General features: G+C 42.2%; 2 protein-coding genes across 2 annotated transcripts; one reads left to right on the plus strand and one right to left on the minus strand.

Annotated features, from left to right (window-relative positions):
* Window positions 1–6025: 6025 nt before the first annotated feature.
* RB195_019204 (uncharacterized protein) lies at window positions 6026–27444 on the plus strand (the record flags this gene model as incomplete). Its single annotated transcript, XM_013447319.2, has 15 exons — window positions 6026–6118; window positions 6171–6320; window positions 14573–14617; window positions 14722–14822; window positions 15143–15199; window positions 15965–16020; window positions 17796–17899; window positions 17985–18144; window positions 18202–18280; window positions 24991–25045; window positions 25111–25212; window positions 26221–26391; window positions 26652–26793; window positions 27079–27193; window positions 27261–27444. The coding sequence occupies 15 exons, from the start codon at window positions 6026–6028 to the stop codon at window positions 27442–27444; spliced, it is 1614 nt and encodes a 537-aa protein (XP_013302773.2).
* Window positions 10704–11111, minus strand: RB195_019205 (uncharacterized protein; the record flags this gene model as incomplete). The annotated part of the gene is made up of 1 exon (XM_064186951.1): window positions 10704–11111. One exon carries the CDS (start codon window positions 11109–11111, stop codon window positions 10704–10706), a length of 408 nt encoding a protein of 135 aa, XP_064042832.1.
* Window positions 27445–27616: the final 172 nt, after the last annotated feature.

A 27616-nucleotide genomic window follows, 5' to 3' on the forward strand; every position in this document is an offset into this window, starting at 1 on the left:
GTGTCGCTGTCGCCTTTCCAGGCACTTCTCTAGCCTCGTCACAAGTAGAGCCTGATCCCAAATGAGAGTAGAGTAGTTGAACGAAAAAAGTGAAATTAGAAATACAGTTTTTGAATGATTTTAAACGGTATTCAAAAATACCCGCAGAAATAGTTGATCAGGACCAAGTTATCTCAAATCTCTAATTAGTTGATCCAGCTTTCACAAACCTCTAATCCTGGCGGAAAACACTTCTCCTTTTATCGAACTACAACTGGATCTTCGTTCTTTAGTAAAGTTGCACAAGAAAGGGAGCGCTAGTGCTGTTACTAATGACACTTCGGCATAGTGTTACAATGACTCTGCACTGTTGTATTTATCTTGATGTATTAGTTGTCGAGTGAATTGGTGAGTTTTTATTTTTACGAGAATTAGATTTTTATAGCGAGACTTTGATGTGTGATCAACAAGCGTCTCGGCACATGATCTAAGAATAGATTGGTTGATCCAAAGTTAGATTGTTTACAGCTGACTTTCTTCTCTGGTCACTTTAGCAGACGGTGGACTGCGCTGACCTGATATTTTCTTGCCAGCATTCTCTGCGTTTAAGACGAGTTCGATGCAAGTTCTGCTAAATGAGTCAACACCGTAATCGTATGTTTCAGCCGTGAGAGGACCTTAGATCGTGTGGGCTGTTATTTGCTGGCAACTGTTTTATACTAGGAAAATAAGAAAATGAACAAAGATACCGACGTGCTCATCCGACAAATATTAGTAGGAAATGCTATGTTTCCTATCCGCAATGTCTTTACCGCGCTGATGTGCAGAGAATTATCAGAGATGGTCTCATTGCTTCGAACAGCACTGGAAGTTTGAAAGTCCCGAGTTGCCCGGACGCTCAAACTGGCATAGTATGTGATCTTCCAGTCGGTGTGGTAATGCGTCAAAGGTGATCATATAAGATCACCTGCAAGAATTCATAAAAGTATAAAGGATAAAATCACCGGCGTATCAATCCACTTAGGATGCGGCTGCAATTCGTGATCGTTGAGGTTTTACAGAATGACTTGCGGGGGACGATGATCAAGTCAGTTTTACCCTCTCAGACAAGTCTGGTACCAATTTATCGACCCCGGAATGATGAAAGGCTTGGTTTGCACTGGCGCGGTTTTGAACCATCGACCGCGCAGGTAGAGAGTGGAGCTCTAGCCGACTTTGCCACCGTCTTAGTTAAGTAAATAGGTAGCTTAGTTTCGCAAAATCGATTATCTACATACATAGAAGCAAATTCGCAGTTATATAGTACAAAAATATCCCCTTCGAGTCAATTAGAAGTGAACGTCCGTAGGGCTTTTCCGGCTTTTCTTCCTCCAACATTCATTAGTTCAAGTAAACTTCCCAACTTGCATTGCATCCTGTGCTCCTTTATTAATTCCTAGAAGCAACACTAAGGAAATGAGCTACTGTTTAGAAAATATCGATAAATGCAGTTCTTGCAGAAAGTAACTAGAATCAGGGAGTGGAATCCAGCAAAGAAGTCGCATGCCTCATGCATCTCAATTCTAGAAAGTTGAGAAAAAATTGGGGAGAGAGAGAGAGAGTTAAGAAGGATATTGAATACCGGAACACACGAACTAATACTTTTGTGTTGTCTGCTTCGCCATTGATGTTAAACCGACACATTAAACTGCTTCATATTCCAAGATAGTGTTTTTTTTCTTAAAGATTATACCAAATACTTTTATTCTCAGTATTTCCAGTTAGAAGTTTTCTCATGTGTTGGACTCAAATAAAGACCGTATTTGAGGGGTATTCAGTTTACATGCGGTCTCGATCTGAACTTTCCTGTGAAACAATTTTCGCTTCTAGCTGAATAATAAATCTAAGCTATATAAAGGAAAAAGCAAGAAATATTCCAGTTGAGTTTGGAAGGTTTTACGTACTATTGCTCTAACAACACAGAAATTCCTTTCTGACTAACTCTTTGCTGTTTTTTTAAGTTTCTCATTAATAAGAAAATCCGCAGAAAGTTGTTTCCGCAATAGTTCGAACTTTCCTTACCTTTAAGGAACAAGTTAATATAGAATGATAACATTTTTGTACACACATGGTGCGAAACAAGACATACGAAGTGGTGGAAGAAATTCCATGACGTTATATTTGCACTTTTTAAAACAAATCCTAAAGTTTACTTCTCACCAGTATCCGACTCACGGAAGAGAGACCACAACGTCAGAGCGGCACCGGTGAAAACTAACCATGTGGTAAATAACTCATAAACCTGTGGCGGCATGCCACTTGTGTGTACTTTCTTGTGCCTTACTCCCATTCCTTTATGACCCGCCTGCAGAAATGGTGCACAGGCCGACACAGCTGGTAGAATAGTACCTAACGATTGATACGACTTAGCACTGTAAGACACTTATCTTCGACTTTATTTATCATTTATATTTAGGAGAAATGAACATTTCATTCTAGATAAAAATAACTTGGAAGAGAAAAAAGTGAACGCTGCCCATCACACCGAATAGTTATCATCCTGGTAGATAGTAACGGGTTGAGCTTGTCTTCATGTAAATTTTTGCAAACAATTTGGAACAAAAGATTCCGAACAAAGCTTTCTTTTGCTCCTTTTACAAAAATTTGAGCATTGATGGAGTATTTCGCAGCTTTCTTCTCAAAGGCAGCAGTACTACATATGTAGAATATTCAAACTTATTTTATTGCATGTTCTTTCGATAAAACTACAATTGAGAACGTTATTCGAAATGTGAGTTTTCTCCTCTTCTCCCAACAATTGCACTGAATCACTGTGCTAAACATGGAATGGCTTGAACGTCCTCTGTTTGCTGATAGGGATAAGGTTCTGCATCAGATCACATAAACTGTTTTCCACTATTTAAGTAGTCGTTCACATTCGTGTTTAGTTTTGTTCGTGCGTACCAACTTGAGACAAACATGCAGGGAATTGATGAGTAGAAGAGTACATATTAGTGAAACGCAAAATGTGCAGTTGCTATGGTTATGAAACAAATTACAACGTCTCATTTACTCTTTGCCAGATCTATATGGATTTATTGCGCGATAGTAGTGCACGGATAGTAGTGTGGCGCACCAACCTGACCGTGTGAGACTCGTGATACTTCCCCATTTTATAGCTTCCCGACGATGCCGTTGAACTCATTTCACTGCTTTTTGGAATTTCGTGACTGACTTATTCACACATGATAGAATAGAATACCCATGGTCCACATCGTATTGGTCAGTAGTGTAGCGCAGTAATATCTTGTCGATTTGTCACAATGTGAGTGAGACGGTGTGACCCGTTTCATGGGAATGACAACTGCGTATGTTGCCTATGTACTCCGTATATCTATTTACCTGCATGCTTGTCTCGGGTCGGTAAAATTTTTTTTAATCGGAAATTGGAAACACGCATGCAAACGGGTGCTTAAGTAGTAGCTAATCGTTTATATGATATGACGTCGAACCTTATGTCTACCAGTTCAGATAATGAAGTTCACGTCCATACATGGAGCAATGTTTTCAGGTTGTGGCAGTATCGAAGGAGTATAGGTGCAAAATCAAGTTTGAATATTCTCCAAATGTAGAAGTGACGCGTCTAAGAAGGAAACTATGAAAACCTCCATCTAAGAATAAATTTCCAGAAGAAAAAAATCCTTAAAAAAGAACGAAGAAAGCATTGTAAGAAAGAACACAAATGTAGTTTCAGAGAAAATCAACTACTTCTAGTTCTTATTGAACAGTGAAGGTGAGCGAAGTGAGTCCCCAAAAAGTCTGAAGTTCGATAAGGGCGCGAGAAAGCACTTAAAGGCATCACCCCACGAATCTGAGGTGGTACAGATTTCAGGTGGGTTATGCTTATACGGAGTCGTAGATTATGGAGAGAAGAGTGATCCCGTCCATTTCTTCCTAATTGCCGTAGAAAACGGCCCGGAAGATACGGCTTCGGGCGTTTTGGCGTGCTATTTTCCACAAGTAGTCGATTGGAGCGCGCCAGCCTTGCACGCGCCGCATCTTCCGGGCCGTTTTTTTTTTACGACAAATGGGAAGAAATGGACGGAATCTCCCCCTCTTCATAATCTACTGTCCCGTATACGAATACTCCACCTGAAATCCGTACCACCTCAGATTCGTGGGGTAATGCCTTTAAATAGCGTGAGAAAGGTCCCACGGCGTCAATTTATTGCGCCATCACCAATATTTATTGCGATCAAGTGGGGTTAGACGAGGAATTAGTGGACCAGCGCCAGAAAGCAGTGAGAAGGACTGCACAGTTAGGGCGAAGGCGCAAAAATTGGAATCACGAAGATTGTTGGTGCAGCGCTATCGCACAATAATTCCAGGTGGATTTGCCAAAAAGTGAGTAGGACGTTGTGAGCCATTTCACTGCCGTGATACCTGGATGTGCTGCATTTCAGCACCAAGTGCTCCTTCTCATTCCTCTGCACGTTCCCGTCGTTCAAGTTGGTAACACCATTTATTCAAAAATTGGAAACATGCATATAAACAGCTGTAACAAATAATAGCTAATAGTTAATGTGATCGGATGTAGAACCTTGTCTTCATCACTATAATGATGACATTCACGTCATTTCATGCTAGCACATCATTTTGTGCTAATTGTTGCAAAACAGAACAAAAAAAACTCATTCTTCGGATAGTGTTTTCGAACTGCAGCTGTATCGAAGAAATACAGGTGTAAGGTCAAGTTTGAATATTCTCCAAATGTAGTACTAACTACCAAACTATTAACCTATTAAATCTTCCATGTGCGAATTTCTAGAAAGTAGAAACAACAAATAATAGTTTTTTTTTGCGAAGAGAAAAATTTTATTCTGTGATGAAAATTTACTGAGATTTCTTTTACTACTAATCATTCTTGATCAGTGAAGGTGAGGGAACCGAACCACAGGTGTGGAAACGTTAGCCTCGTACCATATGATAACAGGCTTATTCTGTCGCGTGTGTGCGTATACAACAAAATTTTAGAAAGCAGAGAAACCGTGCTTATCTCAACGTGTCATGTCGTTGTCAAATAGTAAACGAGACCTTGTGAACCTTTTCACTGCATGCATAACATGTGCATACGTTTCAACCTGGTGTACGCCAGTATATCCTCACTTCTCTATATATTATCTTTATCATGTTCGTTAGAGGTTTTTTCTTTCTTTTTTCTTTAGAAATTAGAAGACGCTTCAACAACAGCTAGCGGTTTACACGGTCTGATGTAGGACACTTATCTTTATCAGTATTAAAGGATAAAGTTTCTAGCGTTAATCAATCCGCCTGGGATGCGCTCCCACGTTCACTTCAATTCAGAATCGTTTGAGGTTTACGAACGTGCAACTGGTCTGTACAGTGAGTTGCAGTGACTAGCCGATGTATCAAGTCAGTGTTTTTATCCTCCCGGACAAGTTTGGTACCAATTTATCGACCCCGGATGGATGAAAGACTTGATGAGAACTAGGGCGGATTCGTACCTCTGATCGATTATGCAGGAAGCGGAACCTCCAACCGCTACACTACACCCGCCTTTTATCAGTATTATTATGACCTATTAGCGTATTAGCACATCATTCTATTTCAGCTGTTGGGACAAATAGGACGAGAAGAACTAATAGTGTGGAAAATCAAGCTTAAATTTTTGCAGAATTGACATCTTTAGCAGGAAGACTACGAAATCATTAATCCCCAATTTTTCTATTAAAAAAGAGAGCGGCAAAGGCGTTTGCTAGGAATAAGTTTCAACTCTGTGGCAGGAATTTACAGAAAACTTCTGTTTTTAGTTTTTATTTATCATTAAAGTCTAGCGACGCGATATTGATAATGTAGCACAAGAAGTCTGAGTTCTTTTGTCATCTGCACGACTAGACTGAGTGTATTTACACGGAGTGATTACGGCCAAGAATAGTCGCAGCCAGCTTATAGCAGTTTGTTTTGTTTTCGTTTACTGTCGTTATCAGTTCCTAGACAGAAAGAAGCATCAAATGCAAGGAAGCCTATGTGTTGAGCGGTGTTCCCAATGAAACGAATAACTCGGCTAAAAAAGGAGACAGTGAACACGATGCCTGATTGGCCTAACGAAAAATGCATTGAAATACCTGGACGGTTAGAGGTACGTTTACAATTCTTGGCCCTTCGCGGAATTTGGCTTATGAGATTTCTAGGGAATGGTTAGTATAAAACGAAGAAAACGGCGTGTTATCAATCTAGCCCGGAAACTTCATGCAGTGCTTGACAAAGGAACTCTTATGTTTTATACAAAGAAGAAAGGTGCAATAGCTGTAACCCCCGAATTCCAGATTGATTTGGCTAAGGTTCAATTTTGGTTTACACAAAAATAAGATATTTCTTCATTCTTAATTTCACGAGCACGAAATTTTTTTCGTGACGAAGAGACTTTCCCCTTTCTTGAACGCCAAGCTGATTTTATTACCTAATGAAACGACTATTTACACGGAATGTAATGAGAACATTTCAGTTCTTCCGTCCAATGAGGGAAAAAGTGTTTCTGTTGAATTCATTTCATTACTCTTATATGTGTAACCACTTTCAACGTCCGGCTAAACCCGGACTTTCAGTGAAGTTCGCTTCGCTTCCCTTCACTGATCAATGGAAATTAATAGCAGTGGCATTTTCTGTGAAATTAGATTTGTGTTTTTCTAATATCGCTTTCTTCCTCTTTTTAAATTATAAGTAAAGGCAAAAGATCACATAGTTTTCTCTTTAAACACATCAGTTTTACATTTAAAGAACATTTTAACTTTGACTTCAAACATTCCATTGATACCAATATAATACAGACAAAATTGAAAGCATAACTCGAAGTATGGATTTCCTTCCTGTTTTTCCCAGCAATGTTTTAATGTAAAATGGGGCGAACGATATCATCGTACTGATAAAAGTAACGTTCCTTGTCAAATCATGTAAACTGCTGGCTACTATTTGAGCAGCCGGTTTCATGCTTGTTTCCACTTCCTGAAAGCATGCTACCAACTTGAGGCAAGCATGCAAAGAAATAGATACGCGGAGTCATAGAGGTGCAACGCAACACGAGTAGTAGCCATGACTATGAAACGGTTGAAACGTCTCAATCACCTCTTGCAGACCATTCGTTGCAGCCCATTTTATAGCTTTCTGGCGTTGGCGCACCAATTAGACGTCGTGGGATCCGTCGCATGCCTTTTTTCGAATTTCGTTTCACACACACATACACATACATACATACACACGCGACAGAATAAGGCCGTTATTATATAGCATGATCATGATGAGTTGGGTGGCGTGAAAGTGGGTTGATCTGGAGTATCAAAAAGGTAGGTCACGTTGTCGCAATGTCACCTAAAATATAGTCATGTTGTCGCAATGTCACATTGCGCATACTGCGCTTCTAAACTCAATGCTACCTGCCAGTCCCACAAATTTTATTTACTACCGAGAAGAACTGAATATTAAATATTCAGTGAAGTGAAAAGTCCTGAACGTTTTTCCGGCTTATTTCGACGATGAAATTAACAAAGTTAGGACTAAGCGATTTAGATCAAACATGCGGTGTTTTGTTCGATAACATTTGTTCAATTGATGACAATTTCATAATTGCGCAATTGAAGAAGTGCTCATCCTTATACGCAAAAACTTTCATCACCACCTCATTTTCACAAACTTCTCTTGAGGCCAGATTCGTACCATCAGGAAAATTTTGCAAATGCCTGAAAAGGTGATAGTCGCTTGGTGCCAGGTCTGGATTGCAAGGCGGGTGGGATAGAACCATCCATCCAATTCTCGTAGCCTCTGAATGTCCTCTGAATGTCGTCAGAAATGTGTACAGCCTAGCGTTTGAGGAAACACAATCTTACTTATTGGCCAATTGTGGCCCCTTCTGTTCGATCACCTGCTTTAATATGGTCATTTGTTGCCAGCAGAGGCCCGAAATGAGTATTTAGCCCGATGGGAGAATGCTCATAGTGGATTATTTCTTCCAATCCTAGCAAACATAAAACACACGGTGAGTCGGTCCAAACGATCGCGAAGTCCGTATTAACGTCCTTCTTGTCCAATTCAGTTGCAGATGTTGGTGAGCAGCAGCTGATGATTTTGATGGATTTTTGGCGCAAAGGGCGGAAGTGAAGAATGGCCAGACGAGGTGCGACAGAATCTGAGAAGAACATAGACGACGGGTGGATCCACAACGAAACCAACGCCACCTACATTTCGAGACGGAATCTCTTTTCTGGTATGACGAGTGTATCGTCATTCATCTGTTGTACGTCGCTTCTTCTACTCTTGGTCTCTTGAAGAGAAACTACGTGGTATTTGATACACTCTGCAGCTCAGAGAAGGGCATGTAGGTCAGCATCTATTGACACTCTTCTTGCGTTATAAGGACGAAGTCTGAGAAGTCTGAGACAGTCTTCTTGGCGACTCGAGCATGCGTCGCCGTGGTCCAGAATCAAAGAGTCATAGGAAGAGGAGGACAACTGTTCTGAGCAACCTGAGATTTGCTGCCATACCGTCCGACGTCTGAGACGGCGGGCCCAGTGTGCAGGGCATTGAGACAGTGGATATGCTGGAGTGAAGACGTTTACCCAAAGAGACCCTACCAGAGGACGCACCTCTGCTGTACATCGCAGTTCGATGCTCAGAGTCAGCTCAACGCCACTGTGAGACGGTAAACCATCGAGGAGGAAAACAATGTGCTGCAGCACTTATTTTGGAATGGGCATTTTTGTCCCTGCGGTCGTATGAGCAATCATGCTCAAAACGATAGGTTGATTATTTCTATTAGATTGAAGATAAGATATGGAAAAAAGTGATAGCAATTTTAAGACAAAGGAATTCGTGCGGTCCTTGAAGTGTCAAATACCGACGCTCCTACATAGGTCAGCGATTCTGATCCGAATTTTGGTCTTGCTGAAAACGATGTATACATGACGCAAAATGTGAATATGATTTCTGGAGACTGCTCCACAGAAAATAAGCGCTATAACAACATCATTGCCATTCAACCTGAAGAGTTGCACAATATTCGCTCGGAAGTGAACTCATTCTAACAAAAGAGAGAAAGCAAGTGTCCAGCGAAAAAGAGCCAAAAACTGTAGAAATGGTTTCTATAACAGGAATGTTCATAAAGCAGAGCTTCTGGCAAACTATTGTTTATCCCTGATAGACATATTTATCATCGTTCCTTACCGTTGAAATACACTTGTGCCAGCATTTCTTCTTTAAAATCCGGGCCGTTTTTTGTTTGTTGTGAATCATTGTTCGAGCATGTTAGACATATTCCATGTGATGAATTGCTAGTAGCTTTTCAAGAGAAAAATTCGACGTGAAAAAGTTAAATAAGGCGCGTGGACATTCATACAGTGTTGTCTGTTGAGTAGAGATCTCTATGAGCAAAGAAATTTTGCAAGTGTTTGTTCAAGGATCATCTGATGATTTATGATTTTGACGTTTTATAGGTAGGAGCGTTCTCTCCACATCTTAACCTATAGTGCGTAACCTATAGTGCGTGAATCTTTCTCTGAATCTAAGCTCAAGAGCAGTGGAGTGCCGCGAGGAACACCTATCTCTCAAGCTTTTCAACACCTACACATACGACGTACTTGAGCCCATCTTAGGTTTCTGGGTTAGTCGTTGTGCATTCGCTTATATCGTAAAAATTTGCAGGGAAGCTTTCAGTATTGAGGGTTGTCGCGCAGTACAGTAAGCTACTGATCTTGTGGTCAAGTGGCCATTTGATCGGGAGCAACCCCTATCTCCTCAGAAAACCAAACTGCTAAGAATATTAGAGAATTGTCTACATTTCTCAAACATATTCAGAGATCCACCCATTGATGAAAGACTATGGATAGAGTATGGATCTCGACTTCATTATCATGAAGAATTAGGACTTTGGCTCTCACTGTGATTGTGGCTAAAATAATCGCAGTTGTGCACAGAATGTTTAGATAGTAGTAGTAGTAGTAGTTGAGCTCTAAACACTAAGAATGATCAAGCTTTTCTACAGCTCAATGGCTCGTCAGCCCAAAAGTTGAGTACTGCTACTTACAACCGCTACAAACGTAGAGATGAAGTCAAACTAGGACGTGCAAAGAAATCCTTGAGAAAAGGAAGGCTATGGACCAGAATTTTCAGATGCATCAATTTGCAGATTCATTTCGCCCTATGCAGGAACATAAACTAGTGGTCGATAGTAAATTGTTACATTATAACTCGGTTATGAAGCTTTTCTTGGCTCAAATGCCTTTCAGCAGACCAAACTTTTCATCGACAAGCAAATTCTGTGGTTTTATATCTTACTTACTTAGTACTTAGTGTCAGTGTCTTCACTGGACGCGCGAAATTGTTACATATAATACCAGTGCCCCAGCATCTCTTCCATTCGTTTCATTCCCTCGTCATTGTCATCCAAGATGTTCTCAAGTTTCGTGAGTGACGTTGATGAGGTTCTTGAGCCGTATCAACTGAGCTCTCAGCTGGTCCATCAGTGTACCGAACACGTTACCCCATCTCGTTGGCGGTCTCCCTCGAAGGCGTTTAGCATCTCTTAGCATCCACTCTAGCGTTCTTTTGGTCCATCTATCGTTGATTCTTCTCATAATGTGACTAACTCATCTATGCTTTGCTTTCGATATATATTCCGCTGGATAGCGAAGACGGGACATTCTTCTTAAGTTGGAACTGCAAAGAGCGGCTAGGTGTTATGTGCGCCGGTTAAAATTCAGAAGACATCTCTCAAAGGCTCTGTGGGTAGTAAGTAGCTTCCTAGACGTGGCAGCGGTGTCTGCCCACGTCTCCGCTGCGTAACAGAGCGCTGGAAGAACTGTCGAGTCGATCAGATGGGTACGAAGATCTTGGTCCGTCAGTTGGTCCGTAGCTTCCCTGACTGCTGCCCATGCTGCTCTCATTCTTCCACTCAGTTCTTCCTTCAAGTCGTTTTCCATGTTCATAGAACGTCCGAGGTATACGTATGACGAAGTTTCCACGATTTGGGAGCCTTCAAGTTGTACTCCTCCGTCCTCGCAGTAGGCGTTCTTCATGAACTGTGTCTTCTTCCTGTTTATTCGCAGTCCTTTTCTCTTCCCTACTTCGTTCAATTCGTTGAGCATCGTTTCTGATTCATTGGTACTGCTCGAAAAGAGAATGATGTCATCCGTAAAACGAAGGTTCGAGAGAAATCTTCCATCAACACATCAATTCCCTTTCTTCCCAGGAAAGTGATTTCATTATCCATTGCAATGCAGCCGTGAGCAGCTTCGGCGATATAGTATCGCCTTGTCGTACCCCCTTTCCAATGGGTATGGTGAGAGGGCGGTGGAAAAGCTGCATCCTAGTCGTGCATCGATCGTAGCAATTGGCTAATGCCCTCACATACGACGCGTCCACACTTTGATCGACCAGCGCTGACAGTATCGCATTCGTTTCTACGCTGTCAAAAGCTTTCTCATAGTCGACCAAGGTTAGGTTCCTTAGTGTTGTCATTCCTTGGTGTTGCGGTTTTATATCACGGTGACAAATTCCTGCTCGTAATAGATGATAATTGCTAAGCGAACATTTTCGTCTCAATCAGGCTAATTTTTCTTTTGATTTTTTTCAGTTATTAATAGAGATTAAATTGGAAGAACTCGAAAATGAGTGAGTAGCATGCGTATAACACATTTTCGAGTTCTTCCAATTTGTTCAGTTTCAGAGTATCTAGTAAGGGTAGCTATAGAGCAGGGGTATCATAATCCTATGATTAAGTGGGCAGAACATCCTTAAGATTTGAATTTCATAAAAAGTTAGTGCAGACTCTTCACGAAGTCCGGACCAACTATTTCCTTTGGTACTTTATTATCTGATTCACCCAATGCCGGAAATGCCACTATTAACCTTAGGTTTCTTTTAATTTAGTGTGTACAAATATAAGAAAAAAGTATGAAGATGCCACTACTTGGAATGTTGCTGAGATTCTTCTACACCACTGCTGTAGGAGATGTGCACCAGCATTGGGTGCGTAGCCAGTCCTGACTACATTTTCCAGAAGACTATAACCTTTTCTATTGATTTGCTTGAGCTATGGCCAAAATTGGTATTGATATTTATTAACAGCTAACGTTTCGGCGTTTTCACCTTCATCAGAGCCTGGAAAAATCAAAGCCGTTAGTGATTTATTCTCTCAAGCGCCTTATCACCTACAGAAAGCATCCAAACAGTAGGCAAACTCAAACAGCAACACATTGGCTAGTGCTTACCTCATTAGCTAGACTTGGTAACGCAACAGACCACCACGTACCACAACTACGAGTGACAAGGGTTTTTTTATAAGGACCTGACGGCCCGCCCCGTAAATCAAAACCCACACTGATTTTGATATGGGACTAGTTCGTTTGTGATCTCAATGCACTCATCCTTTCTGTTCATTTTGGATTTTTGGCAGTGATCCAAAATGCTTCTAGTGTTCTGTGCGCTATATTCTCGGACTTGAACGATAGTATAGTAGATAGTATAGTAAAAACAATAGTATAGTATAGTATAAGTAATAACCTCTACCTCTATTTCGGAGTTTTGATGGCTTATTCTACGTGTAGTCCGAGCGGGGTGGAGAGGTTAGATTTTGCGAGTCCATCTAGATGCTCCTTGACCCGAACACACAGCGGGAGTCCCGTTCTCCCTATATAATCGTCACCGCACAACCTGCACGTGATACAGCAGTGATACGATGCACTACTCCTGATACCATGCAATCACCCTCTCTGCTATACGGGCAAATCACGCAGCTGCGAGTTGTGCAGAGTCGATCGTACGCACGATTACGTACCAGCTGACTCTTGAGATCTGCTGGAGGGATTTCCACAACCCTCACGTCATTCTGTAGACCCGCTTTTCGTAGACAGCCCCGTACCGCTCTGCTCATATCATCAGATATATAAGGTAAACAGAAAGGGATCTTTTCTGGGCCATCCAGACTCTTGCAGCCGTTCTGTACATGTTACCTATAGCAGGTTTTTTTATTTCGCTGGGATGCGCTGAAAGGTAGTGGATTAAGATGTTTTTGCTACTGGGTTTCCGGTGCCACCTAGTCTTACATATCCCATTCCGCAAGTAAATGTGCACATTCAAGAAAGCCAACCAGTTGTCTATCGGTCTCTCCCTTGTGAACTTAATGTGCGGACACTGCTGATTGAAAAGATTGAAGCACGTGTCTGGTTCTGCTTGTGTTGAGCAGACGACGCAGCAATCATCTATGTAACGATAATACAGCAGTGGTTTGCGGTCTATTATAGGCTTTTCGATCTTGGCCATGAAAACAATGGCGAGAGCGGGTGCCAGACTTTGTCCCATAGCTAAGCCTTACTTGCGGAATGGGATATGTAAGACTAAGTGGCACCGGAAACCCAGTAGCAAAAACATCTTAATCCACTGCCTTTCAGCGCATCCCAGCAAAATAAAAAAATCTGTTATAGGTAAAATGTACAGAACGGCGGCAAGAGTCTCATCGAGTAGCCAGGAAAAAACATGATCTGTAAATCAGGCCCATAAAGTAGCAATATCTAATGGGTACCCAACTGGAGATGGTGCTACCCGACAAGCACGACATCCCTCTCGAAGATCCGGCCCAGAAAAGATCCCTTTCTGTTTACCTTATATATCTGATGACTTGAGCAGAGCGGTACGGGGCTGTCTACGAAAAGCGGGTATACAGAATGACGTGAGGATTGTGGAAATACCTCCAGCGGATCTCAAGAGTCAGCTGGTAATCGTGCGTACGATCGACTCTGCACAACTCCCAGCTTCGTGATTTGCCAATATAGCAGAGAAAGTGATTGCATGGTATCAGGAGTAGTGCATCGTATCACGTGCAGGTTGTGCGGTGATGATTATATAGGGAAAACGTTACGTCCACTGTGACTTATGGTCAAGGAGCATCTAGATGGACTCGCAAAATCTAAAGCCTTCAGCCCACTTGGAGCACACTGTAGAATGTCATCCAAACTCCGAAGTAGAGGTAGAAGTTCGCATATTATCCTACAAGTCCGGGATCACAGCACGCAGAACACTTGAGGCCTTTTGGATAACCGCCAAAAGTCCTAAATTGAACAAAAAGGATGAGTGCATTGCGATCACAAACGAACTAGCCCCATATCAAAATCTGTGTGGGTTTTGATTTACGGGATGGGCCGTCAGGTCTTTATAAAAAAAACCCTTGTGACTCGTAGTTGTGGTACGTGGTGGTCTGTTGCGTTACCAACTCTGGCTAATGAGGTAAGCACTAACCAATGTGTTGCTGTTTGAGTTTGCATACCGTTTGGATGCTTTCTGTAGGTGATAAGGCGCTTGAGAGAATAAACCACCAATGGCTTTGATTTTTCCTAGCCCCGGATGAAGGCGAAAACGCCGAAACGTTAGCTGTTAATAAATATCAATACCAATCTTGGCCATAGCTCAAGCAAATCAATAAAAAGCTTCGTATTAAACATGCCAAGATTCAAGGACAGTCGAACATGGACAATTATAACCTTTTTGTTTATTTTTTGCTGAGATGTGGCTAAATTCAGCAAGCGATAAGAAAAATAGAAATTATTTTTAGGTAACCGTAATGTACGATGAAAAACGCATCATTTTAATCTTTAAGGTAAGTGCTTTTCAAACGTCCCCATGTACTATCGAATTAGGCAGAAGCACCGTCATGTTTAAGGGGGATGCACAATTACAAAGACCAATTGATTTTTTTTTAAGACAGGAAATGAATCGTATGCTTTGATTCCTTTGGAGGACACACTCGAACATTGGAAAGAAGGAATTTGCAAGCATCGTCTACATCGTCAAGAAGCAGTTGGGTACGTACCTTCCGTTGAAATGTTCCACAAAAAACACATGGTCCAACCCCAAATCGTAGAAAATCTTTGACCTTTTCTATTTTGTACAAAAGAATATCTGTCAGGCACCCCTTCTAAAGTATCAAAGCTGAGTTCTCGCTACTCCAAGACACCTACCAATGATAAGATAACTGGAGGTCCTGGAATGCATCACTGCTGGGGTGGTCGGGGTTTTTGTTTGAGTTAGTGTGGATACGATTTAGCCAGTAGCTTCGTACAGCATTGTGATATCGCTTTGCAGAGTGCTCTCATCTAACTGCATGCAAATTTTTCTTGTTCAGAAAAGGTCTACCATCGGACAACAACCAAACATTGGATTCGATTGCCATTAAACCAAGGTTTGAAGAATAGCTTACGAACCCGCCTGTACCGAAAGTACCCCGCACTTCTAGTTACTGCTACTTCAATAAATTTTAGAATATGCTTTCAAATGAGCTGTTCGATTCGGGAGATCTGAGACTCCTTCTTCATTCATATTTCGTGTAATGCTGCTGCTATTCCTCACCGTCGGCGACCACAAGCAACATTTGCGATGGACGACCAGCTCAGTACCAATACCATAAGAGGACGAAACTGTCATCGCATCGCCGTGTTGAACGTGGACGTCAACGACGAGCACAGCAGCGCTTTAAAAGATGAGCCTTCAACCTTTAAAATGAATATGCACTTTTGCCTAACCCATCATACGCAGTTTTTTTTTTGTTTTTGTTTTGTTTTTTTTTATTTTTGTTTTTTGTTTTATCGCTGACTGCCTGTTGCAGAACAAAAATTGGGAAAACAGAATGGGATGCAGAATACTTTCTAAATCATCTTGTCCTTTTGACCTTCTTCTCACTCACACTCACTCCCATACTCATTCGTTCATTCGTTCCTTCATTTACTTACTCACCCATTCACCCAGTCACTAAATTGCTCACTCATTCGCTCATTCAATCACCCAAGTAATTAGAATTGAGTTAGAACTACGAAATTATAACAACTTTTTTTCAAATTCATTTTCCACAGCAAAAAAAATAACATCATCTCTGAAGACCAATCTGTAGCCCCATAATACAACCTCATTGTGCTATTTCATTAACACGAGTAACACCACTTGTGTTTAGCGATGAAAAAAGCTGGGAGTCACAAGCAGGCAACAGACTGTTCGATGAAGTCCACCGTAAGTACATATCTCTCTTTCTGAAGCAAATTATGGAAGTTTGAGAGTTTATTTGGGTGACCATAGTGGTTTTGAGGTTGTAGAATGCGACTGAAAATAAGGAGAACGGTACGGTTCATGCCTGATTAACGCTTAACGTTTCCATATTTCAATGGTAGTCCATGTCTGACTTATTCTCTAAGCACACCTCTCAACTTTGCAAAAAAAAAAACAAGAGTTATTTTCGTTCCTCCCGATTGTACACGAGTGTTGCACAGCGCTTTTTCTTATTAGAGTGCGACACAAAGAGCATTATATTTTTCTTCAAAGCACTTTTGAATAAGTCTAACCATAGGGTCGGGTGTTTTCCAGTAATGCGTTCATTTTCGCGTGGAACCCAGTCGCTCACGATTCTTGCTCAACGGAATGCATCACGTGTACGGCCCACCCTACTTTGCGTTCCTTAGCCAGTACACCGGCTGCTCCTCTAATCGCTCCATTGCTGATTTCTCACAGAGTTTCACGCACTCTTTCACTTGCTTGGAATAGGTCAGGTCGTTCTTCATGTTCACCTCCAACTTAGATATACATAGCTGAAGCAATGGGATATGACTGTCCCAGTAAATGCAAACAGGGCACCAGAGAGTCGTTCTTCAAGAACATCATCTTATTAAAGTTCAGCTGGAGGCCGATCTTCCTTTACATTCTATAAAACTCAACCAGCATTCTTCCTGGTTTTTTGCAGATGTTATACTTTGTTGTGTTAACGTTATTATTAGCGAAAAAAGAATGGTCTCGGTACCGCCATCAACTTTCGCACCTATTCCTCATTGTTTGTTGATAAATGTCGCTGAACATTTTGGGTGAGATTGTGTTAGCCTTTCGCATCCCTCTTTTTACTTTGATTCTCATGTTATGGTGCAATGGGGATAGTTTCTGAATAATGTGCAAAGTATTTTTATGAATGTCAGAAAACCAATTTATCGCACTGTGGATTGGTAGCTAGCACTTGCAATCGCAACTACCATGAAGGCCAGCAAAATGACGCACTGAGCTCTTACATGGGTAAACGTATGCTTGCACTTCTCCATCTTCGTTTTCTGAGGCGAGCTCTGATTAGCTTGCTTGCTGTAGAGCCTTCCCTATTCTCTGTCATCTGGCGTTGCATCGCAAGACGCAATACGGGAAAGCCCTCAGAATGCAGTAGATTGGTGTGCCAAGATGCCAAGATGTACAAGCAATAAACTTGCCTTTACTGGTCATGGAATGATTAATACTCTTATAGGGTGCTTGTGTGCATACGTCTTCAGCAATTGATTTGAAAACAAAGCGAGTCATTACATCCCTTGACTTTTTCCACAGCGATGCTGTGCTAAGCAGTGTCGTTTCCGTTCCTTCATGTGAGCGCTTTGCTTCAAGCCTGGGTGAATAAACCGGATATTCACTCGGCAGGACAGTGATAGCACAGAATAAAATGAATAGATCGAAGGAGGATAGCGATCTAGACTTCATCTAGATTACAGAATATGCATGAAGGAGTGAAAATGAAAAAATTAGGGATAAGTAACCTCAAATATAGAGGGGAAAGTACCTGATAAAACCAAAGGTAGCACAAATGGTTTCTGAAGATGTCTTTTCCGCTCTTGTGAGCGGGATCATGGATGCGAAACATGTCTCCTGTTAATGTTTTGAGAAAGTGATAGATAACCTTGCATGAATAATGGATGTGTTGAGAGAAATTGCGCTATTCAGCGATAATTTCCACATCACCTCTTGAGATGCAATAGATACTTTAGAAATGCAAGGTTTAACTCTGGAAGTTCTCGAAAAGCTTACAAAAACTTACGAAGAAATGCAGAAGACTAACGAAGAAATGAAGCAAACATTGAAAAATCTGAAGGTAGAGAATTTCGTATGGATTGTGATGCTTAGTTTATTTTCCGCCTGCAAGTATAAATGTGTCTAACAGTAAAGAAGGGGTGTAGGATGCTCTGGCTAGACCGTCAGGAACGGACTCAACGTCGATATGGACAACTGGAACTACCTCCGGAACGCCTTCAAATGCTTCTACAATTCCTAGATCAGCCTTTTCAACTGCGGAAATATCTACAACTTCAGACATGCCTACCGACTCGAGAGCACCAGGCAGGTGTTTGTGCATTCGCTAAGAAGTCTTACTGTACCCGACCACTGATTTTTTAGAAGCGTCAGAATCGGAAACGGACGAGGAGGATAATGCCCATGGCCGGTCAGATTCGAAAAAGGCAAGAGAAAAGAAGAAGTGAATTGTTATTATAAAACAATGGCAAATAGATACATAACCGAATAACTCCCAATAAACTTACTTTTAAATTTACCCAGTATCCTGTATCTACACCTACTTCTACGTCATTTCTGAGGGTTACTCACGGCAGACAAATCGGCACTTGGAACTGTGATTTCTTCCGCAACCGCTGAAACCACGAAAAAAAAAAAACAAAAATTCATTAAGGAATCAAAAACAATTTTCTATTTCCTTGTAGCATGAATTGAGAGGCTTGGACTAAAGCTTTGGATGGAAAGATTCAAAGAGTTCAATCTGACTTCAATCTGTCCGGACGGAAGTTAGACGACTTCCGTACCTCCGCCCGCCCAGATTGATGCGAATGTCGTCATCCCGGGCGGACGGAGGTACGGATGTCGTCTTTGGAAATTGGGACATTTATTTATTTATTTATTTATTTATTTATTATGAAAAATTAGTATAGTCGAAGAAATAAATATGGATTATGTATAGGTGATATACGACAACAACCGGATAGGCGAGGACTATTTGCAGCCAGACTAAAGTTTTTTCTCGGAGCTCTGTGGATCACTTCTAGCTTCGTTAGTTGCTGGAACTTGACAGCGGTGTAACATCAAACCGTCAGCATGTGCCCGTCTTCATGTAATCACACAAATTAGAGTCATCGAGCTTATTATAGTATTAATTTTCATACAGTTATGAAATTCTCAATACCAGTCCGACGGACTGCTACTACCGGGCTTCTAGAATTTATGCGGTGCTCATTTCATTTGGTGTGATTTTACTGGAAATCCAAAGTAGAAGCACTTGCAAACTGCTCTCACAAAATTGTTGTTGTCGACAAAAATCTTCTTAACAGAAATGTTAACCCTGAAAGATTTTTCGGTTACCTTTGTAAAGGTGTCGGTACTCCAGTTCTGAAAAAAATGTTCCAGATCTGATCTTACATTTTACTATTTCGGTACTTGGCGATTTGAACAGTGTTCAAAATATGAAACAGAATTAGTCCTTTCTTTTATCCACAACAATTGGCATGAAGCGATGTACATGACGTGAACATAATCATGATGCCGATAAAGATAAGAGTCTTACATCAGATTACGTGAACCTTTAGGAGGAACGTACAGTGAAGGGGACGTAAGTAAGCATGCACCAAGCTGAAAAACAATGGCTGCAACTGTCTCGGCCATAAATCAGTTTTTAAGCTGTCATTTACTGTTTGAGAATTTTATAGTAAGTGTGCGGCACCTGTGCACCATCAAAGATTTCCTGTAGAAATGCTAGTGTACTAAGGGTCAGTAAGCAAAAAAGAATACCTAATAACACAACCAAGGGGAGTCGGAACAGTGTAGAAATTGAACGAAGTCGAGCATATACCATTACGTTTTGCTCGCACAATCACCTCAGAAACGACCATGAGCTATTAGAAGGACGATAAGGAAGGTCACATAAGTAGAAGTGGACTCAACTAAAGCTGGTACTGTTACCGACATGATTAATGCTGAGAACTTGACAATCATGTGTCACCACAACTACTATTACCTTGAAATTATTTCTCGGGTACTTCTGAAGTCTCAAATTCTGGTATGCGAAGGCATCTTCTGGCATTTTCTTTTTTTCTTTGTGATATTTGCTAATCTCCACAACGGTTTACCGCCTCATAGTGGCGTGGAGGTGACTCTGGGCGTCGAACTGCGATGGACAGCGGAGGTTCGTCCTCCGGCAAGGTCTCCCAAGCTGAGAAGGAGTTCGACACATCCGACTTCGCGGAATCGGAAGCCTAGCTAAGAGTAAACCACTGTTAAGATTCACCACCGTCTTGGCAAAATGTCGCAATGTGGCTCCCTGATCCATATAGGTTGGGCGACAACCTGTGGTGAAATCTAAGCTCGCCGTGGCATGGCTGCTTAGTTTGTGGAAAAGCTTCTTTGCAACTCCGGCATATGCATTGCCTCAGTACCCTGAACACTGGATTCTGCCGTCTCAGACGTCGGACGGTATGGCGATCGGTGAGAGGCGACCAAATCTCAGGTTGCTCAGGACGTCATTGATTCTGGACCAAGGCAACACACGCACGACTCGCCATGGAGACTGTCTCAGACTGTGTATTTACAACGCGAGAAGAGTGTCTACAGACGCTGACCTGCATGCCCTTCTCGGAGCTGCAGAGCGTATCAAATTTCACGTGATTGCTCTGCAGGAGACCAAGTACTTGTAAGTAGCAGAAGGAGCGACGTGCGACAGATGAATGACGGTACACTCATCATTCGTGGAGAGAAGGTTCCGTCGCGAAATGTAGGCGGTGTTGGTTTTGTTGTGCACCCATCTTTCGTCCATCTTGTCGATTCTCACGAGATCCTGTCATCTGGTCTGGCCATTCTTCGCCTCCGCCCTCTGCGCCAAAAACCCATCAATATCATCAACTGCTACTCACCAACATCAGCAGTTGACGAATCCGAATAGGACGCGTCTTACCCGGCGCACACAACACCTAGCCTATCTTCGCAGCTCCGACTTAGGAGGAATGTCCCGTCTTCGCGACCCGGCGGAATATGTATCGAAAACAAAACATATATGGGCCGGTTACATCATGGGAAGAATCGTCGATAGATGGACTAAAAGAACGCTAGAGTGGATCCCATTCTAAATGTCCTCGAGGGAGACCGCCAACGAGATGGGGTGACGTGTTCACTACACGGATGGACCAGCTGAGAGCTCAGCTGGGTACGGCTCAAGAACCTCGTCAACGTCACTCACGAAACTTGAGAACATCTTGGATGACAATGGCGAGGGGAAGAAACGAGTGGAAGAGATACTGGGGCCCGCACGTCCAGTGAAGACGGGCCATCTAAGTGTGTAAGTAAGTAAGATATTTTCAAACTATCTGAGCTCTACGTACTGATCAATGTGTGTGTATGTGTATGTGTGTGTGTATGTGTATGTATGTATATATATATGTATGTGTGTGTGAGTGACCTGCACCGGTGAGGTATCGAACCATCATCATGCACCTGATAGGCAAGCACTCTATCCTTTTCATCATTGTCCAAAACAATATAGTTATTTATGTTGGCTTCGATAAAGCAAGTTAGTTTCTCTCATATGTTAGCGAGGGTAAATAAACGCTTATGTGAATGTATACTTCCATATTTACAAACTATCATGCTGTACAAAAACGGGCTTATTCTGTCACATGTGTGCTTCTGTGTATGTGTGTATCTCAGTCAAGAAATTCCAAAAAGAGAGGGAGACATATACCATGCCGTCGGTTTCGTGCACTGGAGCGTCAACGCGGTAAGATTGAGTGAGACGGTCCTACCGCGACGAATTCCCGCTCCGGAGCCAGATAGCTGCAAAATGGAGTGGGACGGGTCCCACAATGGTCGGAATAGTGCACCGGTGCCAGAAAGCTATAGGGTGGGGAGAGACGCGAACGCGGTTGAATGGGTTTCTATGGTTCCTTCGCATATCTATTTCCCAGCATGTCTCCCTGATGCTGCTAACATTCTTTCTTCAAAAAGAGGAAGCACACGTGGGAACGACTGATCAAATACAATACATAGTAGCCAACAGTTTCCGCGATCTGACGTAGAACGTCATTTTTATCACTACGATGGTGATATTCACGTCATTTCATGTTAGCACATCATTATTTGCTAATAGTTGGGTTTCCAAATTGTGGAGGTTTGAGAGAAAAATAGATGTAAGAAACCATAAAATCTTTCATCTATACTTAAATCTTCGGGCAAAAAAAAATTGAAGAAAACGTTGATAGAAAGAAAACAACTCTAATTCTACAAAAAAAATGTCGCTTCTATTATTTCTTATTGATCGGTGAAGGCGAACGAAGCGAACAGCAAAAAAAAGCCTGAAGTCCGGCTTTAGCCGGATGTTTAGGCTGATAATTAATGAATTTCTGCTGAAGCTGTGAAGGTACTGGTTTTTCCAGGATTGTGTTCCAGTTCCAGGAAGAAACCGATATAGCAGTAAACTTCTATCGTATAGTACAGATAATTTTTGTCATGTTGAATAAAATCTCTTCCTGTCACAGATCCTGTGAAATCTGGCCAAGGGACCTGATTTATGGTGTTATACACTAGGCATAACTGGCTAAGTTCGAAGCGACGTAGTTTTCAACTGCTGTTATCGCTCACTTGCGAGCAACGGGAAGCGGACGGGAGATCACAGTGGCGTTGGGTTCCAGCCTTGGAACGAAAAAAAACCGAAAAAAAAGAGCCGAAAAAGTTCACCACAGATCCGTCTGAAGCGCAACGGGAAGCGGACGGGAGATCGCGAGTTTTTGACCGGAATAGTTGATCGTAACAGCATCTGACATGGCTCCGTCCAGGAACCTCTGTGGTCAAAGCGACCTGAAGCCTTTTGCAATATCGCGCATACCTGCACTAGAAATGGTGGGGTGAAGCTAGAGTTTGTGAGTGAGACCGGGACCCTCGTTCGGTACAAGACTGCAGAGAGGAGGCAGCAGTTAGCTCCACCGCACTACCCCGGGCGCACCCGTTTATGCAGCTGCACCGGGCTTCAGCTTTAACCTAATTACATTTCTAGTTGCGACACCACACACTGATTGAATCGAGTTTTTCTTTCCTTGCAGGTTGATTGGCGAAACGTTTGATACAAAGCTGCGGTGCAGTCAGGAATTGCTACCCTATGTGTACGTGTTCTGATATTGCGTGTTTGTCTTAGACTCGTATCAGAAGTTCCATTTAGTCACAAAAAGAACCATTTGACACTGTTTAACTCCGTTCAAAGTCGGATCAAAACGACTTGGAGTTCGGTACTAAGCGTTGCGTAAGCGGCTACGCCCGAAACGTCGCAGTGGAGTCTAACGTTTGCGAAATTGCACCAGGCTTCAGTTCGCTTTGACTACAGAGGTTTCTGAACGGAGCTATGTCAGATGCTGTTTCTATAATTTATTCCGGTCAAAAACTCACGATTTGCCGTCCGCTTCCCATTGTGCTTCAGACAAGCCTATAGTGAACTTTTTCGGTTTTCCTTTTTCGGCTACTCCATCTTAGTGTTGGGACCCAGCACCTCAACGCACCTCTATCCCAACAGCTTCGAGTGCAACCGCTTATGCAACTGCGCTCAGCTTCATGTCGTTTCGACCGGTCTACATAACCATTTATGGCACACTAAATCATAAATCAAATCATTTCGACCGGATTGCACTTTTCTTAGTTTCTGATTTGCAAAGTGTAACTTCCTAGTGTTCCCCATTTCTCTCCGAACTCTATTGACCTCTAACGTTCATTGCTCGAGCCCTGGAGGAACCGAACTAGTACCGGCTTCCAGAATTTTGCAAGAACTTTAATAAGCAGCACACGTTGTCAAATTCAGCCTGCACACAGCGTGAATGTCGATGATCGTCGAACGCTTATGTGGCGCCACTTATTCCCAAAAGAGTTGCACTTACCGGTGTGCGATCCGATCGCGGTGGTGTTGCAGCAGCGCACATGTGATCGAAACGACAGATAGCCAATTTTGTTCGAGGCTTGCAGAGCACGAATTCGTAATCAGTTCAAGAGAAAGCTAAGTCAGTGCCGTCGTCCCTAACTCCGTTGATCAGCATTCGAATGCATTCTTAAGAACAAGCGTTGTCTAGTTCGATTCTTCAGAATCTGAGGATTAAAGACGACAGAGTACGCGAGTGGAATCGAGTGTACCTGGGTACAATACTCCAGATTTGTTTGAAAAACCGGCAGTACCTAGAGGGGATGCGACGTAGTCAAGCTCATTACGGCTTCAGGGATCCGCTTCTAGTTTTTCACATTGCTTTACCACTTCCCAATGTTTTTAGCTCGAAGTTGCGAGACTACATCCACTGGATCGCTGGACCTTTTATATTTCACCGGTGTTTTCAATATTTCTATTCCTAATAGTGGTGCCGACGGTTGGAAAGAATCTGTCCTAACATTCTGCAGATCGCAGATCGAATATGTGCGGTGCTGATAGTATGGATTGAAAACTATCGCTCTTCACGCATCGAACAGACAACGACCACAGGAATCGTGAGGACTTTTCACTCCATTTTGAGCTGTAGAAAAATAATGTCTTTCGAAGTGTAGAGAGCTATCAAAGAATAAGGAGCAGTTGTGTAAAGAATTGTGCTAAGAGGAAAGGTTCACCACTGAAAGCAAACCTCGCGCAATGTGAGAGAGCGGAGTAGCCGAAAAAAGAGAGTTCCAGAGAAAAGCCCAGCAATCCTTGCCAGGCTTTTCTCTGGAACGAAGCTAACGGTTACAAAGAAATTAGCTCCAATATCGTTAACGGTCCCTATGCTCCTAACACTAAGCGTCCATGATCAAATAGAACGCCAGAGGAGTTCTCACTCTCTATCTCTTCACAAGAACGCCTGTATTGTAACTCCTCGAGCAGTAGAACTATTCTCGAGGACATTTCAACTACTATGAGACCAACCCCATTCTGGCTCCTCACGACGCACCGCACATTCGCGCTGATTTCGCACCTCAGCTGAGATGAGTGACCTGACTCATTCCGGCCGCACGCGCTCTCGCTGCGTTGCGTTTGTCGAAAAAGCGGGAGGATCGATCGGTTGTGAGCCGCAGCGATGGACGCCGGCATTCCTTTTCTGCGTAACTTCTGTTTTGCTTCCTCGCTTATTGTTGTTTCGCTGTTAATTCTCATGAAACGTTTTTAAGACGCAAATAACAGCTATTCTATTGCAGATTCGCAATGTCCGGTATCAATATGTCCCTCGAGGAGATCATCAGCAAAAACAAGGTGGTGGAACAAACGGGGAATCAAAAGTTCTAAATATGAAGTTGGCTTATTTGTATTATTTCCAGAAATCGAAGTCAGGACGACTCATTGGTGGTTTTCGGAGTGATGGTGTAAGCAAGTCAAGTGCAGGGAAAAGTGGAGCTCGTAGTTTCGGGAGGTTCTCTGATGTAGGTTTTCACGCTGATAAAGCCGTTCCATGATTTTTCGCACAGTATTTGTCATTTGTACTTTAACATGGACATCCAGTCAAGAAACATGACAACAGTCGCACAGTTTTGTTTAGAAACACTGCTAGGATTGAAGTGTTCAGTTTGAAAATGTTACTGTTGGTGTAAGCTATCAGTTTAAAGTGCATATAAACTCTTCCCACCAACATACCTATTCTTTTAAAAGTTATAAAAAAGGTGATCAATTTTCACGTAATGATTCCATATTGTCATAATTCTTCTTAATCTAACGGATACCTTTCAAAGTTGTTCATGGTAGTTTTGAAAAGATATTTTTTTTGGGGAAGTTAAGCTTAGCGAAGCGTCTTAAAATATATAGGAAAATCATTTCCTTCGAGACCGTCAGAAGTGGTTAAAAACGTATAAGGGTAGAAATATAGAAACTAACTGTATCCGTCTGGAGACCGCTTATCCGCTAAATCTTTTTTGGCTTAGCTGTTCGATGCGGGATTAGAGAGTGTTTCCAGCGCTTCAGAGGTATCTGATACCATGCTCAGATTCGTTCACATTGTAGCAGTATTCCCTCTACATCTTTTTCTTTTGAATGTGATTTAGGCCTGTTAGGTTCCGATGGTGAATAACTAGAATGTGCGCTGCTATGCCGACGTAAATACAAACAATTGAAAGAGATATTAGCATGAATCAGAACTAAAATTATCCCTCCTACGGAGACAAAAGAGACATAAGTAATATGCTCAAAACAAAAGTTTATAATTTTGTTGTGCTTGTGATTATATTTAATCAGTGGAAATCTGCGCTCAAAATTTTTTCAACTCTTCCATATCGGTTCATTTTCTCAGAGTGCTAAGTGCCGGATCTCTTGGATTGTTATCTTCCTCAAATTGCTAACCGAACTAATGTTTTCACATTGCTTGTTTCAAGAGGTTCCCGCATCGTTTCGAGCATTAGTAGGTTAGGATTTATTCGCTTTAACATTTTTCTTTTTAGCGCACTCCTGCTGGAAAATGGAAACACGATAAGTTCCAAGATGACAGCGGGACTTTTCGTGCAAGAGGAGGAGCGATCGGTAAAGCGAGCGTAGGGTCGACTAATCCAAACAAGAAAGTGCGGGTCAACCTGTCCAATCTCGGACCGAATGTCGTCTCAGCTGATCTAGAGGTGCCTCGATCGTTCCTTCGACGGCCATCTGCAACGCTCCACGTGGACAAGCGAAGCTCATGCTAAGCTATCGTAACATCGGTGTTTTTTGGATATCAGTGGCAGCTTGCTTCGGTGATGGCCAACTTCGGTACATGGCGCATTTCTGTGGCAGGCTGACGTCTTCTCTTATCCGCTGTGATGGTAAAGGCTGATGGGCATCGAAGGAAAATCACTAAGAGTTCGTAAGTGTTTCACAGTTCCCAAGCAATGAATTTCAGGAATTGTTCGCTCCGTATAACATTGATAGCGCAGCGATTCACTTCAACGAGCAGGGCGTATCGCTCGGCACAGGAGATGTGTATTTGAGGAAAAAGGATGCCCTTCAGATGTTTGAGGACTTCAGAGGAGTCTCTCTTGATGGTGCGTCGTGTTGAGTTAGGTTTTCATTCACATACTGTACCGACAAGGCCAGTTTTGTCGCAAGTCTTTGTTCTTCAGATGAGACGTAGCACCATTTTTTGAAGCATGTTTCTGCAACTCACTCACAACTCAATAAATGTGAAATTTATTTATTGCAACAACCGCGAACAGTTTTCCCAAGGGTACAAAAACAGTAAACTTTGCACATAGGGATGATGAGCTGGATTTAAAGTATAACTCTCCCCACAATATTTGAACACGCGTTCTTTTTTTTTTTACTTGCAGGTAAGCTCATAAAAATGTTGATAGTTGATGGCGGATCAGCAGTCGCAAACGGTATTGAAAGCCGTCTCAGCAAGCTACCTCGTCAAGGTCCTCGTGGAATACAGAAGAGGTTCAAGTAATACTTACTTTTCGCTTGTTTTTCTTACGTTTTTCTCCCCTTGAAATTACTTCTGTTTGCCCAGGCGGAACTCAGCTGGTGCTGTTTCTTCTTCATTTTTGGACCGCATTGGGGATGAGAAACCCAGGAGGACTGCACGTCCTGGTCGCAGTCTTGGAAGGAGGGAAAGAAGACCTCAAAAATCAGTGGCTGAGTTGGACGCAGAGCTGGAATCGTACATGAACAAGGGAAGACCACTCGATATCTAATTCTTATCCGTTCTAGTAGTATTTGTTGGTTTAAGTCTATTATTGGATATTTTCATGGAAACGAGTCGGCAACTAGATCTGCCCCTGTCTTGGTGTTTGTTACAGAATGTACTTTTTTGTGTACTTGTGGTAGTCCATTGTTGTTATTTGCGTTCATTGTTCTCACTCATTG

The sequence above is a fragment of the Necator americanus genome, chromosome II (assembly GCF_031761385.1).
Source record: "Necator americanus strain Aroian chromosome II, whole genome shotgun sequence".
In the NCBI taxonomy this organism is placed as follows: Eukaryota; Metazoa; Nematoda; class Chromadorea; order Rhabditida; family Ancylostomatidae; genus Necator; species Necator americanus.